Source organism: Sinohyriopsis cumingii, unplaced genomic scaffold (assembly GCF_028554795.1).
Source record: "Sinohyriopsis cumingii isolate HCF-2022 unplaced genomic scaffold, ASM2855479v2 utg002567l, whole genome shotgun sequence".
Lineage (NCBI taxonomy): Eukaryota > Metazoa > Mollusca > Bivalvia > Unionida > Unionidae > Sinohyriopsis > Sinohyriopsis cumingii.
Window position 1 is genome coordinate 170,342 of NW_028316245.1, and position 11,964 is coordinate 182,305.

At 34.4% G+C, this 11,964-nt stretch overlaps 1 protein-coding gene across 1 annotated transcript in view; it reads right to left on the reverse strand.

Moving 5' to 3' along the window:
* LOC149770167 (uncharacterized) overlaps positions 1 to 2,181 on the reverse strand; it is a 71,379-nt gene extending 69,198 nt beyond the window's left edge. Inside the window, exon 1 of the mRNA XM_089949295.1 lies at positions 2,000 to 2,181. Within this exon, the coding sequence (XP_089805421.1) occupies positions 2,000 to 2,175 (176 nt within the window). The 5' untranslated portion in view covers positions 2,176 to 2,181. The remainder of the gene's footprint in view (positions 1 to 1,999) is intronic.
* Positions 2,182 to 11,964: the final 9,783 nt, after the last annotated feature.

Consider the following 11,964-nt stretch of genomic DNA (forward strand, 5'->3'; position numbering starts at 1 on the left):
AGGATGGCAAAATTGTGTATAACACTTATAAAAATTTCTATAACTTGTGATATATTTCTCTAATGTTGAACTTAAATGAAATACCTTTGCCAGGATTTTATTCTGATAGATCCGTTTAGAAGAAGTGGTCTATAATACAGTAGAACTTTGATTATCCATCAGGGTGTGGGACAGAGACCATGACAGATATTAGAATAGACTGATATGTACATTAAAAGTATTATACAACAAACCGGGTCATCAAAAAAATCATATTACCTACATATGTACCTGTACCTGTTTTTAATATTTTGACCTACAACACCCTGACAGTTAAGAGAGACTGACAGTTAATCACGTACCGGATAATATAAGTTCTACTGTATTCAAATGGTTAACATTCTTGTTCTTCACATAATAGAGTACAGTTTTACCAAAAGGGAGTGGAAAGTAACCATCTGACAGCATCCTTCCCCAACTGGATTTCAATATGGATGTGAAGCCGTGCAGACAAAAATGTGAAGATTTTCCCACATACTCATGAAAATGGCCATGCAAGATTCCTCAGACTGAAGAGCTTGCCTTGTTTAGCAGTCAGAATTTCTAGAATGTTCCCTTAATACAATGGATGTGATCCTGCTCACGTGATTTTCAGATTTTCTTAGATTCTATTGCTCATGTAAGTTAAATGCTGAAATGCACACGAGTTAGATCTCATGCAAGTTAAATTAATACCTAATTCGCATGTTGAAATGCACACAAGACTGACATGAGTTAGATCTCATGCAAGTTCTACATAGTTTGCATGCTGAAATGCACACAAGAATGACATGAGTTAGATCTCATGCAAGTTCTACCTAATTTGCATGTTGAAATGCACACAAGGCACATTAGTTAATATCTCATGTGAGTTCTACCTAATTTGCATGTTGAAATGCACACAAGACTAACATGAGTTGGATCTCATTTGAGAATCATGTGTGTAAAAAGGCAGCCACTTTTGGTGTAGTTGTAATTGTATCGTACAGTAAAAATACCCAAGAGTACTTTCTTGTTTAATATGATCTTTATGAACTTGTAATTTTAACAAAGCTGATATCGCATATGCAATCTACACAACATGACTTTGCATACCATAAAGTATTATGATAATTTCAAATACAAAACCTGAATACACCCATAATGGTCCAAGTTGTTTTAAAGTGTCTGGTAAATGCACAATCTGATTTAAATTTGCTGACATGTGCTATTCACCATACAATACAGAGAATTAGCAAAATAATTTTATAAGTTCATATTTTCTTAACATCATTTTAAAACTTTATACCTGAAAGAAAGCTGTTTCAAGATGTGTATTTTTTGTAAACAAATCTACATCAGAAATAGTCGAAATTTGTTCCATTTATTTCAGATTTACTTTTCATATAATCTCCTTTCTAATTTAACTACTATAATTTTATCATGAACAGTATTCTTGAATGGTCTGTAATGTCCTTCTTCATGCAACATTATTACAGCAATGAACCTTGTATATGCATGCTTGTTGTTTTTTCATGTTTGTTTTTTTCCACACAAGCCTGCACTAGCTTTTTGTCAATTCTTGCATGCTAGCACCAGCTTGTATGTATTTAGGAATGTGCAAGTATGCAGCAATGTTCTGCAAGCTTGCAATATTTCTTTCATTTGGTTTGTGCAAGCTTGACTTTTTTTCAGTGCAGGCTTGAGCAAGCTTGCCACAAGGTTCCAAATACTAGCTTGTAAGATAATATTTTGTGCAAGCTTGTGACATGCTTGCATGAAGAGCTTGTGATTTTGGTTTGTGAAAACAGAACAGGTAACAAGATCATGCCAAAACAACACAACACTATAGAGTTCAGAAAGTCATGATTCCTAACAAATAACATACTGTCCTATTTTTCTAGCCCAGTTTGGATGGGATGGGAAATGGAGATCGTGACAACGAAGCAGGATAATATTTTCCTATTTCTGTGTGCAACTGGTCAAAAATAATACACCATACCTCCTATGTCCGATCAGCAGTATTTTGGATTTGATTACTGAGCTGGTTGCTGTCTCGTCATCCTCTTCATCAGAACCATAGAGAAAGGCCTTTGTAAAGGACGCTGCATATGGCATCTCCATATCAAGGCTACTGAAAAAGTCTTCTGGAAACAATGCCGCACAGGAAGCCTCCATATTATTCAAATCAAAGTACTGCAATATAGGGAATGTTATACATGTAACTATATACATGCAACTCTATGGGAATATTGTACATGCAAATCTATGGGAATATTATGCATGTAACTCTGGGGGAATATTGTACATGCAACTCTATGGGAATATTATAGATGTAACTCCATGGGAATACTGTACATGCAACTCTGGGAATATTATACATGCAACTCTATGGGAATATTGTACATGCAACTCTGTGGGAATATTATGCATGTAACTCTATGGGAATATTATGCATGCAACTCTATGGGAATATTATCTAACTTTTTGGGAATATTACAAATGTAACTTGATGTGAATATTATAGTAACTTTATGGAATATTATACATATAGCTCTATGGGAATAAATTACATGCAACTTGATGGGAATATTATATATGTAACTTTATGGAAATATACATGTAACTTTATGGGAATATTATACATGTAACTTTATGGAAATATTTTACATGTAACTTTATGGGAATATTATACATGTATCTTTTTGGAATATTTATTCATGTAACTTTACAGGCATGAATACGGTAAGTGTGGGTACGTGGGAAAGCCTGCCAGTAGCTTCACATGGGTTGGTGGTTCTTCCCTGGGTTTTCCAGGGTTCTTCCTCCACCAGTTATACTGGCCGCCATGTATAGCCTATCTTGTGCTGAAAAATGGCGTTAAACCCTAGAACAACAACAACAACAGGCATGAATAAATAGCACACAGGCAACACACCTACTTCACAAATATTATGCCTCTGGTTGAATCCTTACTCTCTGCTAAACTCTGGCAAGACACCAATTCCACACATCTCTGAACTTCTGAAACATTTTTACTATCAGCTAAACAGTGGCAACACAACCATTTAACAGATGTTTGGACTAACAGTGCATCTTTACTCATGCTAATCACTGGCTTCACAAAAATAATTGAAGATTTTTGTGTTAATCAAGAAATATTGATGAATATAAGTCATGGATGCTTTTTTAAGGATTTCGCACCCCTTATAACCCCCAAAAAGAATGCCCAAAATTACTGCAACTAGGCCTAAATCCCATAGAAAAATATTTTTAACACATACAATTTCCAATGTTACTCTTTAGCATTATATAACCATTTATTACCTTTTTACCTGGGGCCCTGAGTGGCTGAGTGGTTTAAAGCACTCTCCGTTATGGATCACTGCCAGCTCACCTCTGTCTGCATGGGTTCGAGTCTCGGATTCAGCCAATTTAGGTATGTGAGAAAGCCTGCCAGTAGCTTCTCGTGGGTCGGTGGTTCTTTCCGGTGTTTTCCCAGGTTCATCCTACACCATTAATACTGGCCACCATGTATAGCCTATAATGTACTGAAAAATGGCGTTAAACCCTACAACAACAACAACCTTTTTTACCTATGTGTTTAGGCCTCATGCCTAACCTATCTTGAAATATTTCTCCCATATCTTTTCCATAAAAGGTTAATCTGACAATATGCATCAAACAGAATTTTGTTAGATTTTATACTGATCCACAGAAACATGTTACATATTATTTATATATATCCACAGAAACATGTCAAAGCCAAGATGCATCAACACAAATCATGTTACAAGTCAATACACATCCAAAGAATCATGACAAGCCACCATTCATTGAATTATGTCATGTTACAAGTCAATAGTAACATCAACAGACAGAATCATGTTAGAAGCTGATATGCTTAAAAACAATTATGCTAAATCAATATGTATCCAGAGGATCATGTTACAAGCCTGTATGTACCCATGGGATCATGTTACAAGCCCATATGTACCCATGGGATCATATTACAAGCCCATATTTATACACAGGATCATATTGCATGCCAGTATGCATCCAATGAATCATGATACAAGTCAATATACATCATAAGAATCATGTTACAGCAATATACATGCAAAAAATTATGTTACAAGCCAATATGCATCCACATAATCATGTTACAAGCGCATATTATCCATAGAATCATGCTACAAGCCCATATGTATCCAAAGGATCATGCTACAAGTTGTATAAATATATAGATGTACATGAGCATGCTACAAGTCCATAATGATCCACAATCATGCTACAAATCAATATGCATACACAGAATTGTGTTGCAACTTTTGCAAGTCATTACAAAACATATGCATCTGATGAACTCATGTCACAAGCCAATATGCAACCAAAGAATCATGTTACAAGCCAATATGCAACCAAAGAATCATGTTACAAGCCAATATGCAACCAAACAATCATGAAACAAGCCAATATGCAACTAAAGAATCATGTTACAAGCCAATATGCAACCACAAAATCATGAAACAAGCCAATATGCAACCAAATCTGCACTGTCGATTCTGTGCTAAAAAAAATTCCACTGACCTAACACTTCAATATCTGTACCTCTTTCTTCCTGCTTCACTTTTTAAGAGTTCTACTGAAATCAAAATCTTAAAAAGATGACACATCTAGTTGTATGTGTATTAATCTGGTCATTATGTCTCATATTCTGTTTCTTTTCTGTGTATGAATAGTGTTCTGTGCTTCCTTTGAAGGGGCATAACACATAGCTTGAATATGTTGGGAAACTGATCTTTATGGTTGTTATGTACAATTTTCCAGAGCTCACAGATGTTATCTTTTGGATACATTTGCTCCAAAAGGATTTATCACTAACGTACACTTTTGTTCTTGAATCAGCAGTTTATCGACTACTGTGCCAGATTTCTTTTCTGTTCCATAATGCTGTAATAGGGTTTTTAGTCCATCAATGCCATAGTCTGCTTGTGCAGCCAGAAGTATTCAAATAAATATCTTTAATTCTTAATTTTATTTTTTCATTATTACTAATTTATTCAGTTTATCTTAACCCTGATATGCATATATGATTCTGTTGCGTATAATCCACAGGGCTGATTGATAAAAGAAATGAAAATTGAGTTCTACTTTTACATTGTATTTTAATTAAGCTCAGTATTCTGCCTTTCTAAATTTATAAATACCACTGAAAGGGAGATCAACCATTATGCTATTTTTGTCCATCCAACATGTACATCTGACTGAATTTAAAACTATTTTTGGACTTAAAATTACTCACTGGTATCTTAATTAACACTTTCCCAGCTCCAATAATCCAATATACTTCATAACTTGAAATGTTCTTATCATCATCATTATCATCATCACTATCATCAGCCAGTATGGTAATCTGAAGATAAACTATGACAGGAATGAGACATTTTGGGGTTTTCTGGGTATTTTAAGAATCTGTAAATCTTCCATAATGGAAGGTTCAAACTGCATCATAATGCTAAATCCTGAGCTCAATATGCCAATACCATCTACTTCAACAACCATTTATGTCATGCTAGAAGAATACAGATGTTTAATCAGTTACCTACCCAAAAAAAGATGTCACAACAAGAATGGTTAAAAAAAAAATTGTATACTTTGCTGAACATATTTTCATATGCGGGAGTAATATCGCATTTCCTGATCTCCAAGTGCGTGAATTCATTCAAAATTTGCATTATTCATGTAACGCACACCGCAGCATCACTGTGTAAGTGCTTTAGATATCAATTAATGACTTTTGTGGAAAGAGTTTCTGTTGCTATGCCAATACTTTCTCTGTGTGTGTGTGTGTGTGATTTGGATTTTTAACGTGGCTTTAACAATTTTTCAGTCATATCACTACGATGTCTGCAGTGTGACAGCTTATAGTGATGTCTAGCACTGAGGCATCATGCCACAGACATGTAGCATGATGTCCCACCATCACATGATCCTGACACCTGAGGCTGACCAGTCATAACACTTAACTTCTTAATGCTGAGTGCTAAGCAGCTGTTAGTACCATTTTTGTAAGTCTCTGGTATGACTCAACCAGGGATTGAACCCATGACCTCCCACATCTGAGGTAGACACTCTAACTACTAGTCCACCAGAGCGTTCTGCCATCACTTTCTATTTGTCATGCAGGGAATTAGCTACACTTATTTCTCATTGGTGGTTATTGTTTAATCTAGAGCAGAACAAGTAATAACCATCAACAGGAGTTCAGTGTAACATATTTCGTGGTGTGTCACACCAGTAGTGTAGCTTTCAGATCGACCAAAATAGACAAGATACAATTAGCATAGAAACTTCACATAAACATGGTTATTAAAGGATGAGTGAAGTACTTCATTATAAACGTGGAACATATTTGGAATGTATCCATTATGCTGAACATTACTGCTGAATTAAGATAATTAGAATGGAATGGGGCAGAGCAGCTTATGAACAATGTCATTTTCTGTTAATTTGTAGACCAAGAGCGATTATTTTCAATATTCTTTTTGTACTGACAAACAACAATGCATGACTATGACTGCAAAATGCTGTTTCAGCAGAATCCAAGATTTAAATAATAACAAGGCAAACTAATAATAATTATTCAGGACTGCTGAAGACTAAAATAACTTATATAGGTAAGCATTGTTTTGTATCAATTTTCCCTCTCTTCTATGCATTTGTGTATCATTACAGAAAAAGCATTGATGCACTGATATACTGAGGAATCATTTCACCCCTAGATGATGGCTATGTTGACACAAGTAGTCAAACTTGATTGGCTAAATATAGCTTGATAGATGAGGTGCCATTTCTAAAACAAGAATTATCTGGAGTGACTAATGCTATATAATATGAAAAGATCTACCCCGTGTTGATATAGACATCAATTTTAGAAGCAAAGATAAAAATATTTTGCCCACTGAATTAAATTAATGGCCAATCTGCATCATTTTCATTCTGACCAAATAACACCACGACTCATGTAATGAAAAAAGATGCCTATGACAAAAGTGGAATAGCAACAAAAAACTTGACAAGATAGCCACCTTGGTGACCATATTGGACATCGAATCAACATCCTTTTAAGTCAGCACTAAAAAGACATTATAAGAAGTTTCCTAGTGACACTGCAATGTTTAGATTTTTCTTCCTTTGGAGGAGTAACAAAAATAACAATTTCAAGATAGCTGCCATGGTAGCCATACTGGATATAAAATTCTGCACCACTTTTTTCCACTAACTAGATATCATATGAATTCTTAATGTCAATATGACCAGCCATCTAAAGGAAACAGCCCTAACAAAATTTTCCAGATGGTTATATTAGAAGTCAAGTAGGTACCATTTTCATTTATGACCAAATAGACATTATAAGAAGACTTTCAGTAAAAGCTGCATGGTTATATGACCACACAAACAAAATAAATGATTTTAAGCCATTGCTGAAGCTGTCTGGATGTCTCACACCATTTTTGTTTGGGATCAACTAGACATCTTTAGATGTCCTACTAAAATCCTCATGTTGATACTACCTTCCATTCATGAGGAATACATGCAGCAATAAAGATTATCACACAGGCCATTATGGCAGCCATATTTGATGTGTGAGTGGCACCATTTTCATTTCAAATCAACAAGATATCATAAGTCTTCTGGTGCAAAACCCCCTGGTCGATATGACCTTTTTCTTGAACAGGAGTAATAATAACAAGATTTTCACAACGACTGCTGTGGCATTTATACTGGACATCAGATTGGCACCATTTTCATCTAGGCCCAACTAGACATCTTAGGAAATCTTTTAGTAAAGGTTCCAGTGTTAACATAACTATCAATTCAGAATGTGTGAAAACAAGATTTTCAAGGTGTCCATTACAGCAGCTATCAGTAGTATCAGACTGGCATCATTTTCATTTGTGATCAACCAGACACTCTAAGTAGTCTTCTAAAAAGAACCTCAAGATTTTCAAGATGGGTGCTACTGTGGCCATACTGGCTGAGTGGCACCATTTTATTTGTCTCAGTGGCATCATTTTCATTTAGGATAAGCTGGGCATCATAAGTAGTCTTCTTGTATAAACCACATGTCAATATGACTTCCGAATCAGAATAAGTGTGATTAACAAGATTTCAAGATGACTGCCATGCTGGTCATGTTGGCTGAGTGGCACCATTTTCATTTTGGCTTAAACAGACCATGGGATGAATGTGTGTGTGTGTAAAGTTTAATGTTAATCCTCCAAGTAATTTAAAAGAAGTAGCAATTACAAACTTTTGCTAATAGACAGATGGACAATGGACATCAGATGATGGACTATACATGGCTTTAATTTTTTTGCAACAAAAACCCTATTTCATGGTGGTTAAGCAAACGTTCAGCAAAATCTGAAAACATATATTGCCTGGATGCTTTGAGCACTTGTTTAGAAAGAAGTCATTAAAGACTTTTCCATATTTTTTCAGTAATGGTGGCAATATTTGATGATGATTTAGCACAATTTCTATACAACTGAAAGCCCTTCATAGCATAATACAAATATCAAAATGGGCTAAGATCTGTTTAGCAGTGTGTGAGAATTTGTCGTTTAAAAGAATTTCTCTTTGTAGTAACATCTACCCTTTTTCATGGTGGATCAGCATCACCTTTATAAATCTGTCAACTTCTGTTGACCAGTTTTGAGACATATTCATAGTTGTTTAAAATTTTATCAGTATGTAGCAATGGGTAGCATTATATTATGGTAAATCAGCATAGCCAAAGTCTTTCGTGCCAGAATCCTGTCACATTTGGGAAAAATTGGTCCAATAGTTTTTAATAGAAGCTTAAAATTGCGATTGCTGATGAACAAACAATGAATATGGGAGGCTATGGGTTCAAACCCCAGCCAAGTCATACCAAAGACTTGGTACTAACAGCTGTCATGCTAGGTGCTCAGCATTATAAGGTTAGTGTTAGGACTGGTCGGCTTGGTGTCAAGATAATGTGACTGGGTGGGACATCATGCTGCATGTCTGCGGCATGAAGCTCCAGAGCTAGACTTTGCTATAAACTGCCACACTGCAGACATCGTAGCGATATGACTGAAAAATTGATAAAACTACATTAAAAATCGAAATGACACACACACATACACACACACACACAACTGCTGATGAACCAACAATGGATAATGGATATGGGCGAGTATGGTTTATTGTACAAACAATGAATAACGGATGCAGGCGAGGTTGAGGGGGCAGTATTGTTCACGGTACAATGACTCACATGGTGTTACAGTAAGCTCAGTAAAAACAGAAAGGGTATCTCAAGTAGCTAACAACATGTAAGCTCTGTTATCATCATCCAAGACGGGTTTAGGGACCTGATCAAATAAAGCTTCACCATATAACCTTTCCATAGAAAAACATGTCAATTTGGTGTTACATATTTTCAAGGTAACAGGTCTGCTTGTTGACAGGCATTAATTAATTTTTCAGAACAGTAGAGTGCAGTACAATACTGTTGCTAGTTGAAATTCTACCATATAGTTTTTTTGAAAGAAAAGAAAATATCAATAAGGAAATGGTTTGAAAGGAAATCATGGAAGGATAATGCCAATACTAAAGAAACAGCAAATCTGAAACCAAAAATGGCACATTTTTCAACACATTTAATGAGGTACATAATTCAAGATTTGTCACAACTTGTAACACCTCCTTTTGATATTATTCTAGTTCACAAGTCTGGTAAGAACCAATAGAATTTTGAGTATCCTAATATATGCACATATCTACCTTGTTATGATGGTAGGGTCCAACTGCCAAATACATTATGAACCAAACAGAGACAACAGCATGAAGTACCAAACTATTAAATAATAAAAATATACCAAATTACAGGATTGAATCTGTCACATGATGGTATTTCAAAGAGAAAATAATGATATAAAACTAAGCTTAATGGTGTTTTCTTTCAAACCATATTGCATTATCCCAATATGAATTTGGTCTTAGAGGTTCAAAATTATATCGGGACTCGGATTACATTGAAACATTATAATAAACAGCTCCCTCTCCCTCTCTCTCACTCATATATATATATATATATATATATATATATATATATATATATATATATATATATAAAAACAAAACTTCCTTCATCTTAAACTCCCTTTTTCGTGCACGGCAGTATAGTGAGTACAAGTGAGATGAGAAAATAGCAAATATGTACATGACTTTTAAGTAGGATATATGTAAGGGGTAAACAATATATATATATATATATATATATATATATATATATATATATATATATATATATATATATATATATATTTGTTTACCCCTTATATAGTTCCTACTTAAAAGTCATGTACATCTTTACAATTTTCTCATCTCACTTGTACTCACTATACTGCCTTGCATGAATAAGGGAGTTTAACATCAAGGAACTTGGCAAAAGATTAATTACTTAATGCTCACAATTAACAAGAGTAAAGCATGCTTTAATCAGGAATCACACCTCATTTAGCCAGTGGAACAAATGATCTGTTGGGGCCACTGTTATTTATGATTTTGGATGTACATACTAGACAATATTTACTCCAAAGTTAGGCTTAAACTATAAACTTATTCCTCTAACAACAGAATTCGGTATCTTCTTGTACTCAGAATTTTATGAATGAATCAAAAGCATACTATAATTCAAAAAACAGAATATGTTACTGAAAAAAGAGTGATGAACTACACTTTATCACAAAGTTGTATGATATATAAATTATTTTAATTTATTTTAGAGAATGAAATACATATCAATTTTGAACTTATCATTGATAAAAAAGTTGAGGAGTTTTAATTCATCACAAAGTTCTAAAATAAATAAACATTATTTTATTTCATATAATGAAATATAGATAATGAAGATACATATTACAAGTATTTCAGCAGAATTATTTTTTTTAAAAAATACATGTTTTGGAAATGCTTCCCATAAGATTGTAGCTCCCTATCAGAATAATCAATACTAACCACTGTATCATATATTCATGCTTAAGTCCAATCCAACTGCAGACATCATATGATCTGATTTACTGATAATACACAGGGAGATTAGAGTTCATCTTCTTTGTTCAAGTAATTATTCCTAATGAAAAGTAAAGAACAAGATCTGCCAGTGACTTATGAGACGGTAGATACGGTACATATGGTGTAGTGTGCCTCTACATATAAACGAGTGCATACGGTTGGTTGTGCTGATCACCGTACGCCTTACAGTGGGTCTGTTCCTAATTGCCGGATAATCTTACTCGTTTTAACACAAAACAAATTACTGATGCGTCTTTGCCGTTTGACTTCTCCATTGAAATTACTCAACCTCCGTATCTTGTTCATGGCATGTCAGACTTAGGCATATTTTTAAAAATACAATCTCGAAACAAGGCAACTTGTTCATGTCATATTTCCCCACTGTATCACTAAGTATGTTTTTTTATCAGCATCCAGCTGATAAAAAATGTTTCATATATATATATATATATATATATATATATATATATATATATATATATATATATATATATAATTTTGCTGTTATAATAACACAAAAACTGCCTTTATACTGAAACCTGCAGTGAATGTTCATGGTTGTCGAGTTCCTCAGACTAATCTCTATGTACATACTGAGTAGTTTAAAAGACCTGACAGTGACAACACAATTATGCTTTTATTTGTTTAAAATGCAGTTGATGCAATTTCAAACAAGCACATGGAATGCAAAAAAAAAAATGAAACCACGAGTCATCCGTGGGGAAAATGGATTAGAATTAAAATCTAGTATTCGTTATTAAAGCGGAGCTTACCTCTTCAGAAGACAGTTGACGGATAAATTCCTCCATTTTGCCCGCAATGGTTGAGACTGATAATGTGACGTGAATGATGACA